General features: G+C 41.2%; 1 protein-coding gene across 2 annotated transcripts; it reads left to right on the forward strand.

The window, feature by feature from the left end:
- The first annotated feature begins 1,523 nt into the window (after window positions 1-1,523).
- vwa5b1 (von Willebrand factor A domain containing 5B1) lies at window positions 1,524-26,774 on the forward strand. 2 transcript variants are annotated; one of them, XM_047577237.1, is made up of 22 exons: window positions 1,524-2,114; window positions 4,676-4,832; window positions 4,964-5,125; window positions 6,500-6,728; window positions 6,911-7,065; window positions 8,078-8,209; window positions 9,393-9,517; window positions 10,988-11,164; window positions 12,211-12,321; window positions 13,347-13,549; window positions 14,642-14,756; window positions 14,959-15,144; window positions 15,342-15,543; window positions 16,646-16,842; window positions 17,622-17,862; window positions 18,281-18,574; window positions 18,932-19,069; window positions 21,074-21,208; window positions 21,656-21,748; window positions 22,144-22,213; window positions 23,287-23,410; window positions 24,484-26,774. In XM_047577237.1, exons 2-22 carry the CDS (start codon window positions 4,694-4,696, stop codon window positions 25,132-25,134), a joined length of 3,879 nt encoding a protein of 1,292 aa, XP_047433193.1. In that variant the 5' UTR covers window positions 1,524-2,114; window positions 4,676-4,693; the 3' UTR covers window positions 25,135-26,774. The 2 variants fall into 2 exon arrangements, with proteins under 2 accessions (XP_047433193.1, XP_047433199.1); XM_047577243.1 differs by having other exon boundaries at window positions 21,656-21,727.
- The last annotated feature ends 1,026 nt before the right edge of the window (window positions 26,775-27,800 follow it).

Genomic DNA, 27,800 nt, shown 5'->3' on the forward strand with positions numbered 1-27,800 from the left:
TGTTCAAAACCTGAGATTTTTTTGAACGTTTGTCCACAACTAATTGAACGCGTTGTCTATCATTTGAAGTTAAAAAAAAAAAAAATCATTAATATTCGACAAAAAATCAAATATAAATTTGTGTGGTATAAAGGAAGGAAGGCTAATTTGTTTTTTTACAAAGAAAAAAGTCAGAATATGTTCTGAAAACTATTTCAAAAGCAGAATGACCTACGTAAAAGGTGGCTTTTACGAAGTTTTTGATCAGGGCACCTGAAGGCACCATGTGTGCAGAATGAACTTGCTGACACACCCATCATACTTGATGTGCTCCCAGCTACTGCATAAAAAACACTATATCAATTAAAGCAAACAGCGGAATTACATTTTTAAAAGTGATTGCATCTCTCTTAACTGTTTTACTAAACTACGTCTAATTTTGGGTGAAACTTTTTATAGTTTCTTCATAACATTTGTTGTGTTTTTGCTTGTGTAAAATTTAGAAAAATGCCCAAAAAACTGTATTACAATGCTTATTATTCTACTGAGCATTGTTCATTCCACAGTGGTTGTACAGCCACTAATTATCATTAATAATTAATTAATCAGCTTTTTAATTTGATTCTCCGCAGTTTAATACATCAAGAGAGTTAAATGGCAAATTTAATCTAAATCACGTGTTTGCTGTTTTTCAGGAAAAAGTGGGGGCTGCAATTAACGATACACATTAATGCGCTCATTATGCATTAGATAGATGATTACATGATCACATCTGTTTCTGTGGCGTTTTATTTAATTGTGTTAATCACAATGAAATGAGGGAATCTTAAATCAGTTACCTAGTTAATATTTTTTGTGTGTTGAGCAATTGACTTATTGTTTCAGCTTTAGCACCAGACAGCCAAATCCAGTGCTTCTCACGGGAAAAGAAATATTTCTATCTTCATGTATGAAAAGCATAAAACATTAATGAGAACCTACTGCTATCAGTTAATAATGTGCTTCATTACCTTGTATGGTGCGCAGATTCACTACTTAGCCCATTAATTGATAAGGCAGTATTTAAGTAATTATTCAGGAAAAAAATTACAGAACATTTCCTCTTTAGTTATTTTATATTATGTATCTTTTACAATAAAAAGTTAATAGATAATGAGAGTATGTTTTACTTCTAAACATAGCATAACTTTCTCATTATTTGCTTGTTGTGGAGCAGACAGAAAGTGAGTTAGCATGTGTGAGAGGTTGAGAAGCAGAAAGACAGTGAGAGGGAAGGACCTCGGGGGAGGAAGAGGGGGAGGTTTTATTGGTTGCAGGTTAATTCAATTTGGAGGCGGATGCTGAGTTTGAGCCAACCCATCCACACACAAACACACATGGACGCACGCACCGTCTACATGTTCACAGCTATACCATGAATGATGTTATAAAAAATTGTCATGGTAACCCCCACAGAGAAGACATGGATCAAACCAGGCGATCACAAAACATGGAGACAGCCAAACACCCACGGTGGATTTAAAACATTAGAGGCTATCCAATGATACCAGAGGCAGGGAAGGGAGACGGGGAGACAGATTAGATGTGATATGAGGGAGTATTGCTCCCTCTCCCACCAAGCTGCTCCTGGTGTTACGGTACATGTAATAAACATTGATCTCTCGCTGTTAAAAAGGGTGGTTCATGTTGTCATCGAGGGCTGGAGTGAGTGGGTGGTGCTGATGCTTTGAATGTGAATGGGAAGTGGGATATTTAGACCCTCTGTCTCAGCCTCTCTCTTCATCTCTCTCTCTCTCTCTCTCTCAAACACACACACACAGGGAGGAGGGGGAAGAGCAGGTTAAATGAAACTGTTGCTCAAACCACATGTTGCTGTGCGTGATTGAACCACTGCAGCAGCTACCTTCCCTTCCTTTGCATTGTACGTCTAACTAACGATGTGGTCGCTGCATGTGTAGCTCCTGCCACCTGTGGCAGCACTCTTATTCCCTCTACGACACAGAGAAAGAACAAAAAAAAAAAGGAAAAAAAGGGGGAGCCGAGAGAGGTCGTGGAGGAGGAGGATATCTTTCATGATAAGTGGACTTCTGACAGAGAGAGCTCCTCGCTGCATATCCAGTTGACACAAATGAAAGGTAAGATAATGAGACTGATACTGTGACCATAGCAGATGAATTTCAGTGCCGCAGCGTGTCTCCCTGGGGATGCATATTTTAAACATGCCTGTCATTAGTTTTAAATGAAAAAATTGTCAGCCAGTGAGGTGGTGATTAAAGCGACCTGGGATGCGTCTCCATTTCCACTGTTAACAGATACACAAACACAGTATTTCAACAGGTGGTTGTTTTGGCACAGATGAGTGCTGAGGACTGTGGCAACAGCAGTAGATAGAAAATGTTCAGAGTTGCTGGATTGGAGATCTTTTAGCAACCCCCAGAGGGTTGAAAGGGTGATTCATGTGTGACTGAGCCAACCAGGAGAAAAGCACCTTGGGATTACCACTTTTAACACTAAATACTATAAACTGAAAGACCGAAAAGAGAAAGCTTACTGAAGTGCAGCCTTTTTTTTCTTTTTCTTTTTTTTTTAGAGAGATAATTGCTAACTTTTATTGAATTCAAACCTTTTATGTGAGACAGACCTTTGATTTATGATTGTATATTGATGTTTGGTGTCTGTGTTGTCTTGTTATCCATTTATTGCTCACAGCAGGTGGATGTCTGCAGTTTAGCTCTGCTTGCTTGTTTTTTTTTCTTTCGCTAAGACTTTCTTTTGTCCACCTGTTAAAGGATGTTTTTTTGTTGTTGTTGTTTTTGTTTTTACAGAGGGACAAAGGGATGTATTCTTGTTTGCTTTGCAGCCTGTGGTCGACCAGACACATGATGGCACTGTTGTGGCAGACAACAAATTAGTCTGTAATTGCATCTGTGTGACCTTTTCTTCACCATAAATAACCATGTGGTGGTGCCTAAAACCTTCATTTTGAACGGCTGATCGATTGTACTATTGATTCGGAAGGGCTTCTTATGTTGGGAAGGAGCGAGTGCCTGGAGATTTAATATTTCATAAGTAATAATCTTTTGGGTTGTGTGAAGGAAAATGACCTGGCATTGTCATAGCAATCAGTCCTATTACAAATAAAAGAACACTTTATGGATGTTACCGGACAATCTGCAACCAAGCAAGCAGAGCTGTCTCTATGGATATTGCTTTCGTCATATCAAGCCTGTGCTGGGGCTCTGGTCATGCAGCAGACGCAGACCCTTGACAGCACACAACAAAGATTGCTAGTGGAGGAGACGACGTTAACACTGATGCCAATCCAAAAGCAATGGATGACTGGTTGAATATATTAGATAATCAGTGATGCTGTATTCCTCTCTCTCATACCACCGAACATTACTTTCCATTCATAACAGTCGCTGCGCTGTAATGATGCTGCTGCTTTAAACTTGTTTTATTGCCACGACCTTTATCTCTGATTCTCAAAGCACCTGTGCCACTTTACCTTAGGCCTTTTGGTTTCACACAGCACTGAAAATTGTTATTGCAGCTGACGTACTCATAAGATGTGCTGCACTGAACAGACATCTGTATCTGTAGGTAGCGGCTTCAGCTCTTGTTTTTGAGTCTGCTAGGTGTTTGATGTCACTGCCGGGTAACTAAAGTTATGAAACCAAGAAAAAGAGGATTTCTCCTACATAAAGCTCAATAATGAATAAACAATTGTTTGGTGCATAGACTCACTGTGAATTACATATGATCATGAACTGGAGAAAAGATGTAAGGTAACATTTGCAAAATGTTTTATTTTAATAGGGGTCCAGTCTTGGCAGCTGCTAGTTTAGGCAGTTAGCCTTTGTTAGTTGGGTTGTGAAGATTGATGGGAAGGGTGACAGCAGCAGCTAGCAAATTAACTCAAAGTAACATCTGCTGTCTTTTAATAGCAAAGATAACAAACGGGAAGTCTTTTTTTTGTGTGTGTGTGCACTGAAGTGAGCAGTCCAGTCAATGATTAGCTCCCCTTGCTAGCTAGTTGGCTATGTCACGTTAGCAAGCTTCAAACGGTAAACGAATCAAAGGAGATGTGTCTCTGTGTTGTTTTATTTGCAGTTAAATCCATAAAACACTGATATCACTTATGTTGTTGTTGCTGCTGTAAGCTAACAGAAGCTACCTAGCTGAATTTGTTGGGAAGTTATTGAGCTTGTTAAAAGAGGCATGCTGTGTCATCGAAAATTAAATTATAATATAAATGTGAATTGCCTTGAAATAAAAGTAATTAGAAAAATGTTATTATGAAATAAAAGCAAACACTTTACTTTTATTACATAGCGTTACCATGTTAGCACATTTATTAAGACAATAATGATTTTTTTTTTTTAAATACTAATTACCACACTTAGGCATGGTAATTTATATTTCTAAATATCTGTTGTTGCAAACAACATAGCTGTATCAAGGAAGATAAGCAATGGACAGTGTGCACACCTTTTACATACTGTATGCTCAGTGGTGCATGCACATATACCAGAACAGTTTGTTCTCTCAAACACTATGCCAGTCATATATTTTCAATAATTAAGTATATTTATTTAATATTGTGTTTTCCATTTATTTAGTGGCATACTATATCCTGGGGGCGACAGCTTTTTTTTGGCATAAAATATTGATGTGTGTCTCCCTTTCCAACCAGAATCCTAAAATCAGCAACATGCCTGGACTCATAAACAAAGAGAACCGGAGTGCTCTGCCACTCAGTGTGTCTGACATCACTTCCTGTGTCAGGGGTTATACTCTGGCTCTGACAGCCTCTATGACCTATGAAAATATTGAGGATCATGCAATCGAAGGTGAGTGTGACTAAAATCTTTACATTTCCAGCCATTTTGAACCATCTAAACCGATTGTATGCCCAGAAACTTGTTTACTACCTCTGGTACATGCCCTTATTTCTGCTTTTTCTATATTCACTGCCTTTTAGGGATCTTCATTTATCCACTGGAAGAAAACTCCATAGTTGTAGGGTTTGAGGCTATGATATCCAGTCAAATTATGACACTGCAAATAAAAGACAAGACAAAAATTGACGACTGTTATCTGGATTGCTGCAACACATCTAATGGAGCTCTCCAGAGTGGCAACGGTAAGACTGAAGCAGTTTTAATCAATATTTTTTAATTAGCAAAGACTCAAATGAGTTTATTTACGTGTAATGTTAAAGGTGTTGATGACTAAACAACAGAGAAGGACTACTCAATTCTGCAGCTTTCACCACCCCTATGGAGGGTTTAACGGTTTGAAGACCATTTTGTTTGGTTTAGCAGCTGCAACTTTATTGTTTGGCTCACTCTTTTTCAGAATCCCTGTTTCCACTGCCAGTTTCCCCTCTGAAAACCCCACTGTGCACCACTTGCCAAGTGCCAAACATTAGCCAGTGAAAGACAAGCTAGTGCAGGCACCAAGCCAGATATTTCTGTAATTAGCTTACGGAGACCAATAAAGCCAAAAAGGAGAACTGACGCTATTGCAGATCTATGCTAAGATTGTTTCATTGTTGATCCAGTGGGTAACAGTTTTCTGACACATTATTCAATTATTCTTTAACGTTTTCATTTTGAAGATGTTGACAGTTTATTGTTGTCGCCAAGTGGAGACCCATAACAAACTGAATGCATGGACTTTATCAACTTTTCTGAGCTGCCATACATACCACACACCCTACTACCAAAAGCTCCAAAAGGGAGAACCACATCGAGTGTTAAGGCAACATCTAAGTGTCAAAAACTGCAGTTCCCCAAATGGCCACCTGAGGCTGACTCCAAAAGCACATAAATCTCTGTAGACTCTCCATAGACCTCCATGTTATATATATTATAGAAATACACCCTGATTCGAAAAATTATTTTGGTCTCTACAGCTAATATCTCTATTGAAGTCATGCACAGTTATGCCCCCTGACTCTCTTGGGGCGAGGCAGTTTTGGAAAATGAATGAATATATCCTTTAGGTGGCCTTAAATAGTGTTTTTCTGTCTTTTCACACGACAGTCTATGGTTGATGTATCAGTATCAAGTAGTTAATTAGATTAATACAGGTTTAAAATGCATCCCCATGTTTTTCTTTAGATAACTTATCGCAAGATCCAGTGGAGCTGTGTCAACTATATAATGTCTAATCAATTGCTGCTCTGCGTTTCTGCAGTCAACAGACTGACTGAATTTTAAAAGACAGCAATGATAAAGCAAGCCTGAGGTCTCGCTAACGATGCGACATACTATTATCTCCAGCATCAGGGATGCACTGATAGACACCCACTTAAGGACAGCTTAATTTGTTCACGGTTTTGTTGGAGGCTGGAGAGTCAGAGGTATAATTGAGATTTCTACATCAATCAGTAAAAGTGTTGTTTTGCGGTCAGGGTGATTGTTTTAGACAAGATTAAAATGGATAATCAAGGTATCCAAGATAACTGCTGGATGGTTTTATATTTGTTTTGTGGCCATTATTATCTGATCAGGTGTTACGGGACACATTGTAATGGATGAAGATTTTGAGAGGACAGTGTTGGTGGTTAACCTTGGGGTGATCCCTCCAATGGAGACAGTCCACATTCTGGTCAGCACCTCTTCTGAGCTCTCCACTCTGCCAAGTGGGGGCATCAGGGTCTCGTCCCCACCAGTGTGTACGCCTCGGGTGCAGAGGACCATCAACGAGGAGCAGGGGCTGTCCCCAAACTTCTCCAGAACGTAAGAAAACAGAGAAAAAGAGATGCCGTTATAAAACAGAGAAGTCACACTCTTATTTGCCTAGAAAACCATGATGCATGTTATGGTGTCTTTTGGTGTATTCCTAAATGTCTGTTTGTATGGATGGAAACTGCCTGTACGTAATGTAGTACTTTAATGTAGTTAGTCTTTGCCACTTTTAGGCGGGACAGACACACCTGTGCCTTGAGTCCCCACGATCAAACTCCCAACTGCCCTCAGCTGTGGTTGGCATCACTGCTCGAGGAGGATGCCATAAACTCCATGGACTACGAATTCAACTTCCAGCTGGAGATACGGGCTCCTTATCTCCTTGCAGGTCAGTGAATTCAGTGCTTCTGAATTTGGTGTACAAGTAGAACTGCAGTTCTTTGAAGCGCTCACAATTCAAGGAACAATTGTGATGCGTCTTGTTATATAGTGTGGAGAACGTGTGTAAATGCAGTTAAGCAAATGTTTCTTTTGAACATCTCCAGATGGTACATTAGATGGAATTGTTCCTTTACTGTTGTGTTTAGGAACCATTAGTTAATAATATGTTTTGACATTTTGACAAAGCTAATTTGTTTTCTTGCAGGAGTTGAGTCAGAAAATCATCTGTTTTCCAGTAATAATTGGCATCCAGTTAGCTAAGTTAAAGATTTGGAACGGCTACACAGCCAGCCCAGCTCTGTCCAAAAGGCCAATCGCCTCTAAGACTCACTAATTAGTATTTTATTGTTTGTTTGATAAATCTGTACAAGAGTACCACCAATCAGTTAGTTTCACGGGACCTAGGAATGACTACACATCAGCCAACTTGTATCTCACCAGTAATTTGTCAAACATCTAGCTAAGACTCCTTGAAAGTCTCTATTGTACAAATGATTTTGTTACCCAGATCAAGACTAGGTTTCCCTTGTATCCGGTGTTTATGCTAAACAAAGCTAAGCTAAACATACATGGGTGAATCCCCATGTTCCGCAGATGTGAAAGTGATATCAATTTATTTTCATAAAACTCTTGCAAGAAAGCATTGCTGTGTGTGTGTGCGCACCTTTAATCAGATCCATGGAAACATTTTCACAGCCTCTCTTTGTGTGTGCCTCATCAAGAAACATGGTCCTCTGTTATAAGCATACAATACTTTCTAGATTGTCACATTATCACTTTTAACTTAAAGACTAGATGGATTTTTGGTTACTGAACACCACAATCAATTGCTGTACAAATGTTGCCTTTAAAAGTTTTTTGAAAATTTGTGTTCATATAGGAAACTTATCCTGATTATTCTGACCGCTAGAGGTGCAACCACTTGTTATGTGACCTGCTGTGGTTTGTGCTCTCTGTAGGCGTGGAGAGCCCTTCTCATGCCATCCGAGCTGATGCAGACCCTCTGGCTCGCTCCGCCACCAGCGTTGTAATCACCCTAGCTGACAAGTATACTTATGACTTCCCTGTCGAAATCCTCATCTACCCGAGCGGTAGGTTTACAATTTCACTCACAGCACAGCCCTGCAATTAGTGTTTCACCCCTCTCAAATATTTTGAAATAGTTTATTTCCGTGGTGTGTGTGTGTGTGCCTTTAATCAGATCCGTGGAAACATTTTCACAGCCTCTCTTTGTGTGTGCCTCATCAAGAAACATGGTCCTCTGTTATTAATGTATGACATACCAGCAGAGTCAGTGTGCGTGTGTGGGTGTGCATTATCAGTATTTTTTTCTTCCAGTGCTCTTGTCCCTCCCTTATCACTGTCTTGACCTGGAGCATATGTGGGCCAGTTGTCTCCCAGAGGCAGGAGTGAGCCCTGGTCTCACTGATCCAATAGGTCTCTTATGAAGGCTTTGTTCACAAACAGACCCGAGGCGAGTGCTGGGCAATTTAATTCATCTCAGGCCAGAGCTGCAGTTTCAGTCTCAACATGGATGCTCAGCTTGTGCAGACAGATGGAGGATACAGTCCCTATCAGCATCAGCTTAGTGGATTAATGGCTATACTGCAGGGTTTCCGACAAGTTAAATTGAAGACATTTTAATACAACACGCGGCACATATATCATACTGGACAAAGTACACATACTGTTGAAAACCAGATGGGATTATGTGGCCATTTTCAGTATAGTCATGGCCTGGATAGGCAGCAGAAAACAGATGCATGTATAGATTGTGTCGCTTGATAAACAAATCACTGAATTAATTAAATGACATGACAGCATGTAAAGTCTACAATAACAGTACCTTACTTTCTTGCTAAGAACATGTCGATAAATATTTTATGATTCTCTTACTACCTCCAGCACACCACAACAATATTTAGGTTTTGAGGTTTTTAGGTGAGGAAATCCAAGACAGTTTCGGAGAAGTCTGAAATCAATACTTCCAAAGCCTTTTCAATTCCTGCAGATACAGATCACAGAAAAGAAATAACAGTCCAATTCCACAAGATTCGTTCAGTCCTCAATTTTTTCTTTTCTTTTCTTCTTTTTTTTGAGGCTCAGCTGTGACACAGCATCTTTATAAACAATCACAGTTCAATTCTAAAAGCAATATGAGGATAATTCTCTGCTTTTAGATCAATCTTTGTTGTCATCCTGTGAGTTCCAGGCGTCTATTTCGTAATCTGCCTATAATATTCATAATAATATCATTGTCCTGTGCCACTTTAGAGCCTCATCTGCCACATGTGCTCATTGAAAATGGGGACATGACACTGGAGGAGTATGATGAGTATCTTCATGGCCGGAGTGATTTCATCAAGGCCACCAAGAAGGACTCTAGCAATGAGAGGAAAGTGAGTGTATCGCCGACATCAAGGGCATGCTTCTGAAACCATAACATTCAATGTCATCAATGTCAAGATAGTTGCTTTGATGCAAATACAAATATACACATACACATAACACAAGGTTGAAATGAGATTTCTGCAAAGGTAGTTCTGTGGTCTAAGTTTCTCTGATGTGTAGTCAAGATTATAGAAAAATATAAATAATATATATGAAAAAATATGAAAACATGTAAATTATTTAAGTCTGTTAATTAAGTTCAAAGTCAGAAAGTGGAATCGGCAAACTGAGTAAAAGGCTAAAGATTTCAGGTTGGCCATCAATTTACTGCAAATGATATATATACCTCTTTAGAATCACAATACATAATGAATACAATGCATATGTAATACCAAACAAACAAACACAGTGATAGCAGATAAACTGACCATCAATTTCTTAATGTTGTCTATTAGCTTCATGTCCATTTTAACAAGTATTAACTTACTCACATTCGTTATTGGGCATTTTGTCTCTATTTTATAATATAATATGCCATGTATAGCAACATTTAAGCAGAAATACAAACAACTTATTACATTTACAATTTAATAAATTAATTATTTAAAGCTAGCATAACTACAACAAATGGCAGCTACTGCTAACCACTTAAGCTAGCTAGCTTTTGCTTGAATTGACTCTCTTTTTGTCCTTTTCTTAGCTACTAGTAAATTTTTTTACTGTATGAGAAAATGTTGTACTACCAAGTCCGGAAGAGTAAGTACGTTTAGCTTTAGCTGAAGCTTTTCTGTTTGGACAGTTACTTTGAGAGCTAATGAAGATTTTTTTCTAGCAGAATGTGCAAACATGTTCAATTTTATTATAATTTGTTAACCTGTCTACGTGAATAGCTTTGTGTATTCACAAATCTCCACCTGTGTATACAGTCTTTATATCACAATACCGCAAAAAAACTCATCCCTCAGAAGAGACCTGAGGCACTTCTCTGATGAGGTTTGCTTACTGACGTTGAAGAACATTATGTCCCTTATGGCTGTTTTGAGTACTGAAATGCTGTCAAGTGCTATTGGATAATGAAGGGCAGAGGACTTTGCCTCAGCTAGTGATTTCCACTATCAGTACTACACCCCTCGTTGTGCATGTGTTCATTCACATCTCTGATATGATGAGGTTGTTAAGTGACCAGCAGACCTAAACATGAGGACGGGAGAGATAGAGAGAGAGAGAGAGCACTTAGCCGTAAAAATGGGTTTCTATGGAAACACTCCAAAGGCTCGGTACATTCTGCCTGGACTTTTCCCGCACATCTGCAATAATTGCTTTGCTCTGTCTATCAATCTGATCACTTGTCTCTTTTATATATATCCTTTCTTGTTGCTTCTTCAGGTATTGCCTTAAAGCCTGTATAAATTCATCCAAACATCTCTGGATGCCAAGCCCCAATTTAATCCGTGCTTTTGATTTCTCCGTCGTTATAGGTAGATATAATTCACAGGAGACTCCATAAGGACATCCTCCACAACCCCGTGGTCATGTTGAACTTCTGCCCTGACCTCAAGTCTATCTGCTCAGATCTGAGAAAGGTTCACGGTGAATTCATCTTCCTCATCGACCGCAGCGGCAGCATGAGCGGCGTTAACATCAACCGTGTGAAGGTATTTTAATCTCAGCGTGGCATGTGTTTTTCTTGTGGTAGTCGATCTGCGAACACATGTTAAGGCGAATGGAGCTTTACATATAGATTACACAACGTATGAAACATCATTACCAGTTGAGATGTTCATGTTTTCAAAGAAAATAAATGGATACTTGATGTTTCACAACACACAATATATCAATAGAGGCTACATAATTGCTTTCTAGGCTCACAGCCTATGTCTGTGTCTGCCGTCTATTGAGGCCGTGCATTTGGTTAGTCAACTGTAAGAAAGTCATGTGCACAAGACGGCTGATCATGCAAATCATGCAGTGTTCACCAAACGTCTCCCAGTTGCCAGGTTTTAGATTTCAGGTTTCAGGTGAGCATCAACCATCAATTCCTACAGGGCTGATTCCACACCAGTGTTTTATTAATGTGATGTGATGTGCGTTTTTGGCCTGCTTGGGCACTGACTGCTCTATGTTGTGACGCTGGTTGGTGTTCATTTATGTGTCACATTCAGGCTTTTATTGGATGCGTCTGATTCTACAGTCTGGGCTCAAGGCCAGAGTGATCCTGATGGTAACGGCATGACTGTTTGCCACAAAACCCTGCAGAATACCATTGAATATAACTATAAAACCGTAGATAAAGCAGTGTTGTTGTTTTTATTGGCACCTAAACAGATTTTTTTACTAGTGTGTAGCCGTTGTAGTCTTTTTGCTGTTCACCTGAGTGGATATTCTCATAGAAACTGCTCCTCTGCTGTAGAGGCAATGATAGCTGAAATGACAGTAGATGATGCCAATCATCCTTTCACTGTTCTCTTTGAAAAAATGTGCTCAGCATCAATGACAGCTGTGTGGAGCACCACACTGCTATTCAGCAGCGCACTTACAGATGTGTATATTGCACTGGAAATGATCAAATAGTTCAACAGGCCATTAAGCAACCAATAGGCAGAAGATTTTTACCTTCAAAATTAAAAAAATAAAAATAATAATGATATCAGAGTGTAATTCTCGGATAATTAACCAAATCTGCTCTCTGTCTTTTTCTTAGGATGCCATGGTGGTTATTCTCAAGAGCCTGGTACCTGGCTGTCTTTTCAACATCATCGGCTTCGGATCTACATTTAAATCACTCTTCACAACCAGCCAAATCTACGAGGAGGTAAAGCAGGAAAACCTGTTTATTTTAGCTTACTAGTCACTATAGGTCCGACACAAACGCATTTGTCGTGGGCTTCGAAATAAACTTCAGTGGAGATGTGGTGTCGAGGTCCTGCTTCCTGTGGGTCTCTTGCCCGTACAAAATGAGAGCACACACCCTCTCAGCTTCATGTGGCTCAGCAGCCATCTTTGCTGTATGCTGCTTCTCCCCCGATAGGCTCATGAGTTGCCAGGTCATCCATCTTTACATACAGTCTATGGTGTAAAGTGACACAAGACATCAAGACACTAACAATCGGGATTTGCACACTTCTTTTAACCTTCAACCTCATTGTTCTTTGACCTTAACCAAGAAGATATTTTAACCCAAACTTAGATTTTTTGTGCTTAATTTAATTATCCATAGCAAATGGTTTTATGTTTCTGGGATCTGTTGGCACATATCTGAAACGCATGGACCTGCAGAGCATTTGATCTTTTATTTTTGTAGATTTGCACAGTTTCGGTGTGAAAAACAGTAAATTATACACCCACTGCTTGAGGTATAAGCTGCCTCATTTTGGCTGCAGTGTCCGTAATTAACAGCACAGACCTCTGAATTAATACAGACATGTCTCCGAATTTCAACTTTTGCCCTCAGGGTCTGACTATTTTACACCCAGTGCCCTTTTAGATGTGTGCCAATGAAGAGAAACAAAATATCTACTTAAGTATTGTCAGAATGTTTTGTGTGTGCCTTTTCCAGCACTTCACAGTAACTGCTTATCGCATTTAAATGATAATTGTTAAAGGTGTTGAATTTATTGCCATCCAGCAACAATGACACAGACGGCGGCCATAATGATAATAGCCATTACACCACAGTTCAACTTACGTTACCTGCAGGAAATGAATGAGTACATACTGTGATGTTAGGTGAGAAATGCCTGGATGCATATTACCTGATTTAATGCAGTGGATGATGATCATTTTCTGGGCTGTGTGAGTACAACATGCTGTGAGGTCCTCCTCCTCTTTGTCATCCAGGAGGCTCTGGCTCAGGCTTGTGAGTACGTCAGGAAGATCAGAGCTGACATGGGGGGGACCAACATCCTGGCACCGCTCACCTGGATCCTGAGGCAGCCGATGTTCAGTGGACACCCCCGCCTGCTCTTTCTGCTCACAGACGGGGCCGTCAGCAACACAGGCAAAGTTGTTGAGCTGGTCCGCAGCTATGCACGCTACATCAGGCAAGTATTACTATTAGCACACTCTCTGCAAAATGTTAGATCAATAAGGAGTAACGCTGTTATGGATATTTTCAATGTTGTGTCACAACCACCTTCATTGTTAAAGCTCTTAACACGTAGCACAATGACCCAGTTTGTGCTAAATGCTGCGTGCTGTGTCAAAGCAAATGATAACAAGTTGAGCTTCTGTTTATTGTAATAGCAAATGCAGAGATTGTTGATAACAAAAAAAATCACATCTCAGGTTTGTTTGGGGCTTAAATGCAGCCCTCGGTTATAGAGTTGTAATCCTCTAAATTAAATCCGGTAGCATGCAGGTTATGTAGTGTCGTTATCAAACACCTTATCATGGCACAGTATCTGTCAGAAAAGTAGCATTAGTGCTGCTTCAAAAACAACAACAAAGCCGCATTACGGCTAAAATAAGAAAATAAGAAAGCTCCCAGTGGCATGCGAACACCAGCTGTCAACAGCGAGGAAGCGTCGGTGGCACAATAGATGTGCAATACGCTGGGAAATCACTTTATTTTGCTGCTTGCATCTCACACTGTGAATCCTCTGTCCCGAGTCAGTCTGGAAATAATTGACTTTTTTTCTCCCCCTTTTAATGGATGACTGCTCCCAGACGATTGCATTAGGTTAGAGCTCGGCCGAATCATCAACGCTTCCTGAGTCTTTATCCCACCGTGCTTACAAATGCGCGGAGCCAGTCAGAGACAAGATCAAACAAGGATGAATCTGATAGGCCATGTCAGGTTTTTAGACGGTGACATTTCCGTTTTAATCTGCACCTCCTTGATCTCATTAATAATGCAGTGGGACAAGGCTGGTGCAGTGAAATTAGCCAGCTCATCAGTGATAAATGTACTGAAAATGGTAAAACAAGACAGGCACCAGACAACCTCACTGGAGAACTCTGTAAGGAGCAAAAGGCATGTCTCCACATCCCCACTTTTATTTGTTTTTAAAGGCTATATTGAATTATATTGTTTCTGTATCTCCCCACTGTCTCTTTAGTTGTATGGAAAACGTGTGCACACCTTGAAATCGTGATCTGTTCATGGAGCTGCAGTGTTTTATGTGTTTGTGCAGATGTTTTACGTTCGGCATAGGACAGAATGCTTGCAGGAGGCTGGTGCAGGGACTGGCTACAGTTTCCAAAGGAAGAGCAGAGTTTCTGGCCGATGGGGAGAGGCTACAGCCCAAGGTACCAATTTCCAGCTTTGTGTATTACTCCTCATGACAACCAGCTATTCTGAAGGCCACTGGAGAGCCATTATGCAGAGGTTTCGAAGTGCTGAGTGTCTGCCACTGATACCATTAGGAAGTTGGCATCTGCTTTCTGTATTGGTCAGGGGAAAGTTTTGTTTTATATATGCAAGTCTATAGTTGCTGTTTTTACTTCACAGATGATAAAGTCCCTGAAGAAAACCATGTCTCCAGTACTCAGCGACATTTCCATCGAATGGCTCTTTCCGGAAACCAAAGAAGTGCTCCTCTCTCCAGTGGGCAACACCTTTCTCTTTCCAGGGGACAGTCTGATTGGCTACAGTGTGGTTTGCGACACCACCCGCTACCACGCCAACCCCAAATCTGTAAGACACCTGCTGAAAACTGATCAATGGCACGAGGATTATCTCTGTCGGATGCACTTAAATCACTTCTCTGCTACCTCTAAACGGTGTTTGAAGTAAATTGTAATAGGGCCACTCTGAATAAGCTTTTCATCAGATCTCGTGAATGGGTCTTCATTGAAGCATTTGGATGTGTCACCTACTCAAAATCTCAACAGGATAAGAGGAGGCGATACAGCATGATGCGCTCCACTGAGTCAGCCAGCTCGGTGTTTTACCACTCCCAAGAAGAGGACCCAGTGAAGACAGCTGTTGACAGCCAGGGGTCTCACAGGGAGGCACCGTCTCTTGCTCTGTACGACTACTACCAGGACTCCATGACAGCCAGCAGTCCTGTCACCACAGAGCAAGACCCCATGGGTAAGAACATGTGACTATATAACTTCTGAGTGACGTGATTTCCATTTTTCCATGTCAGCTCTTACTTCTGCCATTTGCTGTAATATCTGGGAATATGTTTTTTTCCACTTATCACTTGCTGAAGTTCTGACAGACTAAAATATCTCAACCTCTTGGATTTGGCGATCCCTTGACATTTTTCATCTAGCACCAATCTTAGGCTTATGGTTTAGAGTGAAATATCTTGGCAGGTATAGAATGCATTGCTATAAAACTGGGTGCAGACAGTCATGTCATGCCGAGGGTGAATAATAACTTTGGTGGCCCTTTAGCTTGGCGCCATCATAAGGTCAAATTTCAGCATTGCCACTGTGAGTACATTGTCGTGCTAGTGTTAGCATTTAGCTCCTAAGAATCATCATTTGTGCATAAAATCTTATAGTTTGTTTGTTCTCTGGTGGTTGTCTTTGCACATGCCAAGCTAGTTTTTATGGGGTTTTATGGGTTTAATATTCACAAATAATTCCAATGATTTTAGCTGATAATACACTTCTTTATAAAGCTATGAAATAAACAGAGGAACTTTGTATATATGTAATTAATTTAAATTATTAGTATTAGTATTAGTAGTATTATTATAGTAGTATTTTTATTTCAATAAAAAAGGTGTGAAATGAACTGTGTGACTAGCCTGGAAGCCAGCTCAACTTTCACCGCCCATTATTTGTTTGAGGCAGAAAGTTGGTCTGGGGTCACTGACTATGCTCTGGCAAAGAACTTCCCGGTCATACATATGGTTTGGGTTTGATGTGGTGATAAAGCCTAACAGAGACATAGTCATCCATACCAGTGAAGAGTTTAATCAGTTTGCAACAAAATGGCTCTGATTGGTTGGAGAAACCCCAGTGGTGTGTTACCAGCCTCATATTCTGATAAGAACTGATTCTGGGTATGCAAGGCTAGTGTATGTTGCATGGCATTTTTTCCATTCAGGATAGACACCGGCAGAAAGCTTCTGTGAACTGTCCACGTTGAGTTAAAAGTCATCATTTCAGAATGTAATGGGCACATATCTTTTTAACTGCTTTCATGATACATTGATATTTTTTTAACCAAACGCCAGGTTTAGATAAGACATCACCAAGAAGGCGTGCGTACAGTACCAACCAGATAACAGAGTACAACCCAGCAAAGAAGATCTACACTCCCAGTGACCCCAGCTCTATTGTGGCGAAGAATCCACTGAGGAGGGCCAAAGTCCAGGAGCTGATTGGCCAGATGAGCCCTGAACACGAGACGCAGTGGAAGAATGACTACCAGGTGTAATCACATGCTGAACAGCAACATTCACGTTCAAGAGCTGCTCTGGTCTATTTTGCAAACTGTCCCTCATTCGGTTGATAATTTAGCTCTTAACTCGCGGGTATGAAGAGAAAAGAATCTAATTTTGTAGTTGTCAAGCCATTACATTGAAACTGATACTTGTATTGAGACTGTGTTAAAAGATTAAACAGACACCTCACCCTTGTGTGAACTGCAGTATAATCAAGAACAGACTAATGTGCCCTCCTCCGTAATGAAGGGCAAAATTTATGAATGGCAATTAGGTTTGACTATTACTTGGGGAGCATGTGAGAGTAACTAAACAGAATTAATCAGTCTGCAAAGAAATTATATTTCCTCTTGTGACGCCTGCTAATCACTCATTACATTCTTGCTTGATTAAATGAGCAAATATAGGCATTTCTATTTTTTGCACAAATTAAATAATTATAACCACGTAACACAGGCAGCCATGACGCTTTTTCACGTCTTTACAGACTCAAAACAGGTTAGATACTGCTATTAACTGCTATTATTTCATTGTACACAACACTCCTTCAGACTGTATTACTTGTCTTGAAAGAGAATTTTATACAAAAGAAAATGATCTCTTAGTTGTAGCCGTTCATGTTACGCAGTATGATTTGCATAGTCCATATATCAGTAATCACTTGGAAGCATGAAATCTGAGCTAGATGAGGTACCACATCTTATTAAACCCTGCAATAAAGCCTTGGTATTTTGACTTAAAATTGTTATATTTTTATTATTTTCAGCCACAGCTGGCAAGCCTGTGTGCCGCAACTTCCAGAGGGCATCCTGCCAGCTGTCACAGACCGCTCCCTCAGCAGGGGCTAGCTCTGCAGCAGGACACTGAGCCTCATTTCCATCCCCAGCCGCAGGACAACCCCGTGCCCAGCGGCAGCAGTGTGCCACCGCCGACTCACAGCGCACCTGGGGAAGACGGATCCAGATCATCCACAGACAGCCCGTCTGTTGGCAGCATCGGAGATTCAGGTGAGAACACAAACATAATCTTTCTGTATTAATGACCAGGGTATTGAATTTATGCCTTCAGGATAATACCCTTTGTGAACAAACCTTTCAGAGTAGGCTCTATATTTAAAGCAAGCATCAATCACTGGGGCTGAAAAATGAAGCCGAGACGGAAGTGCTGAAAAACTTTGGTTATTGTCTACTGGTCGAAAGGGGACAAAAAGGAAAATTATCTATGAGATGAATAATAAAAAAAGGGGGAAGTTAGAAAGCAGTTATTAAAGTGCCATTCAAGCAGGCTGAGCTCTTAGGGAACAGGAAATTAACTCATTTAATACAAATCCAGGCCCAAGTGAGAAGCGGCAGGTAAATAAGAACGCCGCCCACAGTGTTACTGATAAATGCACATTCAGGAATCAAGTCTTGCTCCTTATTTCAGATGGTTATGGACACCAGTTATGTCAAGCAGAAACCCCACAGGAGAGTCAAACTTCAGATCTGGCCGCTGCCAACCGCCAGAAATGCGACTGCAAGGCTGTGGTGTCCGGGCTCCTGTGTGGGAAACCGATGAAGTGGGAGGTGGTCTTTGACATTGAGCCATTTCTGAGTGGCCGGGAACGCGAGGAGAAGGTTCACGAGGAGCTGTGGAACGAGACCTTCCACCATCTGGCCGGACGCTCTATCATACACGACTTTGAGCACATGGCGGATAAGGAGTGCGAGATTGAGCATGGTGAGCTCATCGGGGGTTCAGGTCTTTAAAAGGAAGATTAGGGGAGCAGATACTGGGTTGTTTATAAAGACAGAACAGCATTTAGCCCCTAAGTTAAATCTAATGTTTCGGAAATGTGAGAAATAAAAACACAAAATAAACAAAACATAGATATAAGATTGAGAGGGACTGTTAAGTGTAATTTTATTCACTGCTCTTGTGTCTTTGCTATTAGCTAGAAAAAAGCTAATTTTCATCATTTCTATGTTGTCTTTCATTCTTGTAATGGAATATTTTATAATACAAGTACATTTCCTGTAATATTTTGTAATCTTTTATTATTCTGTATAATCATTTTGTGCTTCTTGTGATTCACAGGTTCTGGCAGGAAGTACCAGCTATATGCCATTCACACCAGTAAAGCCTGCAATATACTGAGCAAATACACTGCGTTTGTTCCCATCGACCTTGACACCAATGAATATTTGCCAACATGTATTGACTACATAAATCCTGGTAAGTGACGTGCCTTTAATGTGATGCTTATACAACCCATTGTCCTGTTCTGTTTATGTTTGAACAATGCAGGCAGGCTTTGGGAAAGCTATGGTTAGCTCAGTGTACCATACAGACTGGACAGACTGGAGGGAAGGAGGAAGCTTTGTCTGAAATTTAAAGAACGTACTTGCCAGCACTTGCTCAAGCCTGTTAACAGCAAACGGATCTGCAAACAGTTTAATTGTCCTTATTATTATAATTATTACAGTTGTTGAATCACGTTAAAGTCACTGTCAATTCTGATACATGTAAAGAAGAGGGCTAACATTATGTTTCTGTCAGACTCATAGTGAAAGCCACAACCAGTACGAAAAGATCAAAAATATATATGAAAAGTAAAAAGCGACAGGAAATCTGTGAGTGCAAATATTACACATGGAATATGGCCTATATACACCAAGAAGGCATAATATTATGACCACTGACAGGTGAAGTTAATAACACTGATTATCTCTTCATCGTGGCACCTGTTAGTGGGAGGGATATATTAGGCAGTAAGTGAACAATTTGTCCTCAAAGTTGATGTGTTAGAAGCAGGAAAAATAGAGCAAATGTAAGGATCTGAGCCAGTTTGACAAGGGCCAAATTGTGATGGTGACTGGGTCAGTGCATCTCCAGAACTGCAGCTCTTGTGGGGCGTTCCTGGTCTGCAGTGGTTGGTATCTATCAAAAGCGGTCTAAGGAAGTAATAGTGGTGAACCGGTGTCGGGGGTCATGGGCAGCCAAGGCTCACTGATGCATGTAGGGAGCGAAGGATGGCAAACGTGTTCCGATCCAACAGATGAGCTGCTGTCACTGAAATTGCTGAAGCAGTTAATGCTGGCTCTGATGGAAATAAGTAAGAAAACACAGTTAATGGCAGCTTGTGGAGCTGCACAGCCACAGACCAGCCATGGTGTCCGTGCTGACCCCGTCCACTGCCGAAAGCACCCACAAAGGGCGCGTGAGTATCAGAACTGGATCACGGAGCAATAGAAGAAGGTGGCCTGGTCTGATGAATCACATTTCCCTTTACATTATGTGGTTGGCTGTGTGTGTGTGTGTGTGTGTGTGTGTGTGTGTGTGTGTGTGCATCACTCTCCTGGGGAACACCAGGATGCACCATGGGAAGAAGGCGTCGGAGGCAGTGTGATGCTTTGGGCAATGCTAGGAAACTGTGGGTCCTGCCATCCATGTGTTACTTTGACACATGCCACATGCCTAGGCATTTTTGCAGACCATCTGTGCCCTTTAATGGACGCCTGTGGCCTCTTCCAGCAGGATAATGCGCCCTGCCACAAAGCAAAAATGGTTCAGGAGCACAACAACAAGTTTGAGGTGTTGACTTGGCCTCCAAAGTTCGCAGATATCAACCCAGTCGAGCATCCGTGGGTTGTTTCTGGACAAACTATCTACTTAGACTTAAATGATTTGCTAATCTAATTTTGATTTGCTAATATCGTGGTGCCAGATACCACAGCACACCTTCAGGGGTATAATGCCTCAACAGGCCAGAACTGTTTTGTCAGCAACAGGAGGACCAACACAGTATTAGAGTGTTATGCCCGATCAGTGTAAGGAACCAAGTGAAAAATAATCTCTCGTCCGAGCTTTTCAAATGGAAAAAAATGTTGTTATTCAGATGTCTGATTATTGCTTTAACTGGCTGCTAACATTATCACATTTTGGGGGATTGGTGGTTACAGAAGCAGCCTCGGACCCAAAGATAACAGGTTTGCATCCCCCTCCGTTTCCATGGCCGAGGTGATTTGAGCGAGCAAACGACAGCCCACTGCTCCGTGTGTACACACCACTGTGTGAACAAATGGATGGGCCAAGTGCAGGGAAAAACTTCCCCGTGAGAGATCAATCAAGGAAGAATTAGACTTTGTTTCTGGCCAAACTGTGATATTATTTTCATCTAATCGTGCAGCAGAGCTACCACCGGGTTAAAATCTGCCTAAATTTAGAATTTGCTTTCAGGTGAAGGTCTGAAGAGGGGTTCACAGTCCAGGTCTCGCTCAGGGAGCAGGAAGAACAGAGGTTACTCCATCGGGCTGGGCCGCTCTCAGTCTGGAGGCATGTCGGAGGAAGCTGAAGACGTAATGCTGCCCAACAGTAGGCTGAGTTTTTTAAAATTCTTCAATCACTAGACGGATCAGCAGCTTTATTTTCTAGCGGGGCTCTTTCCCAGCATAGACAAGTACATTATATGGTCAAAGCAATATCATTCTGTGGAGAAAAGGCGATATGAAATTGATGTTTATATATTTATGATAATCCAAACCTGCCTTTATTTGAAATGGATAAGGTTGTGGTCTCACATCAGCGGCTCCTGGAGCTGTGAGATGTTGAGCTGTCACATGCTCTGTGCTGCTTTACATTAAAAATACTTCAGCTTCGGCAAAATAACACAACATTGCAAACTGGTCTCCAGTGGTGGCATAGCAACAGCAGGAACAAAGACAAGCTTGCTTCTCAAGCATCTGCTTCACACTGCCTGTTAAAAATGTAAAGTAAAGGCTAGCCGACAGTTCATTTATAATCTTTCTGATGATTGATCAGACGGAGAAGACGCCGCCTCTCCATGCAGCACCCCCTCCTCCTCTGGCTGGGAGAGATGCAGCTTCACGGAGGGTAAGAGTAAGACATCAATCGGTCAGTGAATTTCCTGTGTCTCTTCAATTTTCCTCCTCAAAGACCTTTGACACAAAGTGTCTAGCATTCTAGGTGTCTTTTCAGGGCAACACGGTGGCATGGTTCCAAATGTGAAACATGAGATTATTGATATTTTAGTTTCCCAAGTGACAATAGAAGCAGACACTGTTTTGTGGCTTGTATTGACAAATGCTGTCTGGGCCTTCATATACAAAACAGTGAGCATATACTGAAGTCACAAACAAGAAGGGCTTCACCTGGAAAGAGGAAGCAGCTGCTTCTGTTGTCACTGCTACAGCTCAGTAGGTTTATGTTAGATTTTATTATGGGACTCATGTTGAGAAATAAGGAAGAAGAAATAACTCTGCTTTCATCTCTGTCTTTCTGTCTCTCAGTTTCTCAAAGGAGTCCGTCTGTGACCTCCGACCAGTCACAGAAATCGGTCGAGAGCCTTTTTTCAGCCAGGTAAGTGATTTGAGGCTGACTGCAGCCCCACTGCATGAGTTTTAGAACATGAAAGCTCATGCTAATACATCAGGAGATTGCTGGATCCTTCTTCAGCTGTGACCACATAGTCATGACTCACCATTGCTTCTACTTTTGCTTCTGCAAGACTAGGTGTCTGCAGTCATGCGAGTGGCTCTGTGAGGCTGTACTTTTGCTAGAAAATAACTAGCCGACTGAGTGAAAAAAAGATGAGACGCAATTATCCCATTTAAACATGGGCAAAATGGCACAGCCAGTCCTCGTCTGGCACTCTCCGTATAAAGCTGAGTAAAAATGAAAGAGAGAAGATCAACTTCATCATAGCGTGAAGTTGGATGCAGACATCGCGACAGCAAATTAAAAAAATGTGTGGGAGTAAAGGTCTTCCGAAGCTGTTGGAAAAACTTTTGATGTAGGAAACAACCCCTCAGGCACAGCAGACCTCTGAGCTAAAATCTATGTTTTTTATAATTGATAATTCAAATCTCTTTTTGTTCATCCAGAGGTGAAATAGAACATCTGAAATCAAATCTTAACAAACTCACCGCCCTGACGATTTTCATCAGGGCCTTTGCAAAATCTCCTGTCAGTCCATTTGTTGTTTTGATATTTCAGCCCAGACAAATGGGTCACCTGACAAAATTTCCATTCTGTCCTGGTGTAGCCAGACTCAATTCTTATCAGGTTCTAGTAACACGCCATTGGGGAATTTATTGTGGAGTGTGTTAGAACCAATACAGAGAAGAACTACTTCTGCAACTGAATCGTCCAGAACATCAGAACCATTTTGTGTCCTCAAATGACAGGAATTATAACATCACTGTTACTCCATCACCAGCGGCTAGTCATATTGCGAAATGAGTTGCGGGGTGCAGACCCCCCACCCGCAAACCCAAGGAAGGACGAAAACAACATTTCCATCCCTTGGCCAAGCAGCTTGCTTGGCAAAAAAAATAATCCTTTTTGACCTCAGTTGTTATGTTAAAGTCTTGAGGCGTACTAGAAATGTGGAACACTGTGATTTACATCTGCTTTCCCCTCTCCTCTGCAAGGCTGGCTCTCAGCAGGACTCGCCTCCTGACTCGAGCCGCCAAAGGATTCATGTGTCGATCTCACAGCAAGTCCGGTGATTCAATCGGAGAGAGTGACAACGAGAACAAAGACTACATTCCTCTGGTGGGAAGCAGATCTATACAAGTGAACGCTCAGTCAACGTGATTTTTTAATTTTTTTATTGTCACTCTTTCGAACTGAGTGCAGATGAATATGTCACAGTTTGTTGCAAGTGCAAGTGAACAACAGTAGTAGGTTCTGGATAGTTGTGAGGGGTGAGGTTCACAGCATGTAGCACTACATTCAGCCTTTCTTCAAGTGAAGGTTAAATGTGGGCAAATGTAAATAGGTTGACGGCAGTAATGTTTTTATTATTATTATTATTATTATTTTTTAAATATGCACTAAGTAATATTTCTCTTTCTTAGACCTCCATCCAAGCAGCTTTCAGGTTTGATTTTCTTTTCTTTCAGTACAGTCTTGCTTTTTTTTTTTACTCATTTTTGTCCTCTCAATTTGAGTTGCATTAGTCCTTCTGCATGAACATGGGTGTTTCTGTTGCGATGAGTGCAGTATTATCCTCTGAAATGAAAAACACAGGGCACATTTCATGTAGTGATATTTTTTGATTGACTATTTTGAACTGACTGTAGATGGATGTGGCAGTTTGTCGAGTGCAAGTAAACGAGTGATAGATACTAAATGGCCCTAAGGTCTAAAGAATATCTTTAAAAAAAATAAGAATAAAGGAAATCAATAATAGCATTAGCTTGTATCTGTCAATTTGATTTTTCTTTTTCTACCTTGCGTAGCAGGAAACTGCTAGAGGTTAAGTAACACAAAGGTGCTAATATGTGGAAGCTGTAATTATCCAGCACATGCCATCTTGTCCATGTATGACTGGTTGATTCCTGAGATCAATGGAAAGAAAATATCTGTCTGAAATTAATGGCTACAGAATAATAGAGACGTACAATTACAGCCCAGTCGAGTATTTAGCCTTCTTCTAACAAGGAAGCATTGCAGTGCAGAAATACAGCCTGAACTCAAATCAGTTGAAGTTTATTGTTAAAAAAACTGAAAACGCATATTCCCACTGACTGACGGCTTCAACACTCCCAACCAAAAGAGGGAGAAAAGCCCACAACAAAAAGCCTTTCAGTTTTACATCAAACTGTAAATTTCCTTCTCTGCAGGTGTTGTTGCAGTTGGCTAGCGGTGCATTTTCCCTGGATGCCGCTCTGTGTGATGCCATTAATGTGCCCATGGACAAGCTAAAGTGGACGTCTCCCTTCGCCAGCCATCGCACCACCCTGGGCCACCTGTCGCACTCCAGCAGCCGCCGCGCCGACAGCGCCGATGACGGATGCAGATCACCATCTGAGGCAGAAACATATCAGCAATCTGCAGAGCACACTGTAGGCATCTACAGTCCTTGTCATTTGTCCAGGAGTTCCTGGGCGGATGCCGGCCCCTCCCCGTTAGCCAGTCCGTCGACTGCTGCCGAGCCCTCGCACTCCGAGGTGGATAATGCACGGAGCTCCGGGTCCGGGGGCATGGAAACAGCATGCTCTGGCAGCGCGCTGAAGAGGACCCTGGATCCAGAAAGCATGGTGTGGGCCACAGCAGTGGCCCTCGCCTGGTTGGAGCACAGCTCTGCCAGTTATTTCATAGAGTGGGAACTGGTGGCTGCCAAAGCCAGCATGTGGCTCAGCGCGCAGTGCATCCCAGAAGGCCGAGACTTGGCCTCCATCAAAGCTGCAGCCAATCAGCTCTTCATCATCCTCAGACACTGGGATGAAAACTTGCAACTGAACATGCTCTGTTACAACCCTAACAGTGTCTGAGGCCTGCAGGTTGTCCATCCCACATGATACTATGCTAACGAGGCTGTGCTATTCTTTGTCCAGAAGTATGTCCTCTGGAGTCTGATTTTGCCGTTGCAGTTGTGAACAGTGTGTATTTTCTTCTGTTTGTGTGCTGTTCCTCCAAACATATCAGACAGAGGCATTATGTGCAAGCTAATACCTCGCTGGTGCCATATATAGTAGCTAGATTCCTGTTAGCAAGGGATCCGTCAGAGTTATGCCACAGATTTTATTTCCAAGAAGAAGAATGTCAGTGTCAAAGTCGTAGCATGCTGGACCATTGAGCATCAAAAGCTATTAAAAGCTGTACATCATCATATTGATGTTATTGGGAGAATGCGGCAAACAATGGTAAGAGAATTGTGTTCCACTGATTGTTGTTTTTCTGAATTAACTGTATTGTGGTAAAAATCCTACAAGGAAACATCGGCGTACTTGCTTTTGGTACCGCCACTCTTTTCTAATGCCTGTTCCCTGTGTTATTACTATTCGCCATTTTTGCAGTTTTAATATGGCAGAGACAGAAAAATATGCAAATATCAAAAGAAAACTCAAAACATGGTTGGTTTTAAAAAAAAATGTGTGATAGGTCTATGAACATGTATCCCACTAGCATGTAATTTACTGTTTATCATTTAATGACGCTGATACATTCTTTATTGTTTTACACTTATCTGAGTATTTCCGTTTCAGAGTAGTAGTTTCGATCATGCGTTTGAGTCAGAGAGAGTAACACAGACCAGGAGCCGACTACACCAGCAATTTGCAAATCCAAAATTAGCCCAGTTATAACCTGAAGGAAAACTATGGATATTTACAATTTAAAAGGAGTTGCACCACAGAAACTAGTTCCTATGCTCTGCTTTAACTGTTGCATAGCTAGCAAAACCAGCTAATAAAATGAAACTGCTGACTTTGATTGGATGATGCTGCAGATGTTTCTTGTTAATTTACAAAACAAGACAAAACACTTTACTAGCTAGATACTGAAACCAATTGGTGTGGCCCAATCCTGTGAACTATGGGCAAAAATCAAGTGGCAGTCCAAAGGAAATGCCGCTGCAAGTTATCACTGTCATTGCTCATTTACCGCAAGTGCCTAAATAAGGTTAAAAGTTGGCAGAAAGTGTAAATCTGTTCACTGCAGTAATGACTTTAGGAATCAGTCCACTCTTTCTTTGACCTTTCTCAGTCCATCTAAGCAGTTTTCAGCATTGATTTTCTTTTTGTTCAGTACAGTGTTGCTTTACTCAGGTATTCATTTTTTCCCTCTCAGGCTGAGTTGCGTCCTCCTGCATGAACACAGGTATTCATGTTATGATGTTTGATGACTGAATTTGGAGCCAGTGGTGCAGTATTACTGTCTGAATTGAGAAACACAGCGTAGATGTCATATTGTACTATTTTCTGTGCTGTAATTGCAGTAGTAAGTGCAGCTGTAATTGTAATCAGTTGTATTTTTATGTACTGGGTCAGGTGTGTATAGTGCAGTATCTTTCAATTTGCTGTTTGTGCCTTTATAAATGATTGTTGACTGTTTGAGGCTGTAGTGTCTTTCTAACTGTTGATGCTATGACCAGCTCTGCGGGTGCATGTAATAAAATTATTCTACAACCAAACTGCTGGGTCTAAAGCCATTATTGCCTCACTTCTAACAGCAAGGAGTACCACACATTGCTTGGAGTCTTTTGTTTTCTTCTATCTTTTTCTTTGACTATCCACTCAGTTAGTTTCTCTTTCTCAGTACCGCACAATTTTCAATGTAATCTTTCTATATTCCTGCAGTCGAAGTCCTGTTGGCACGATTTCTATATTGACCCTTTGCAGACACATCACAATTATCACATGATGAGGGAGACGGCACCATGACGGACGGCAAAGTCTATCAAAGTGATAGACTAGAATTATAAAGCCCACAACAAAAACAAATACACTGTTGTGATGGATGAGTTGCTATATTATTTTAAATTCACCTTATAGGATGGCACAAAGGGTGATATTTGGAGAAGATAGCAGAATGTGCTGCGCTGCGCTGCTATTGACATTACAGACATAGCAGTTTAAAAATACTTCAAAATAAATGAGACCATAATTGCTGTAAATATCCCCGGATTTCATTTCAGAAGTCTGTTCACCTTATAATAATGGCAAAGGGAAGACATACCTATTGTATAATGTTAGCATTATAGCTATGCATTATCTAGCCGCTGCTGCCACAACATAATGTGTTATGGCAGCAGCAGCTAGGTAATGGATAACCAGTCCCATGAAGGCCTAGCTAGCTATATATCCTTTAACCTGTTTCTGATGGGATGCCATGAAAATCAAATCGACTACACAGTCTTGCCATCTAGCTAGCATTTGGTGGTGCTACAGCTAGCACGTCTGTAATTACAGGTCCATCACAGTCAGGCTCTGTCTGCGCCCCGACTGAAGCCATGGGTGTTTGTGAAGGATGGAACCGTTGTCTGCGGCCACTGTGCATGTAAAGCCTTGGGGACATCTGCCACACGAAGTGTGTCTGCTTGTTTTAAATTTGACAACTACTGTACTTCTGCCGTCCGTCATATTGCCATCCATATATCGCAGTCCACATATCGCCGTCCATATATCGCTCAAGTGGAACGTGCCGCCACATGCAAAAG

The sequence above is a fragment of the Mugil cephalus genome, chromosome 1 (genome assembly GCF_022458985.1).
Source record: "Mugil cephalus isolate CIBA_MC_2020 chromosome 1, CIBA_Mcephalus_1.1, whole genome shotgun sequence".
Taxonomy (NCBI): domain Eukaryota; kingdom Metazoa; phylum Chordata; class Actinopteri; order Mugiliformes; family Mugilidae; genus Mugil; species Mugil cephalus.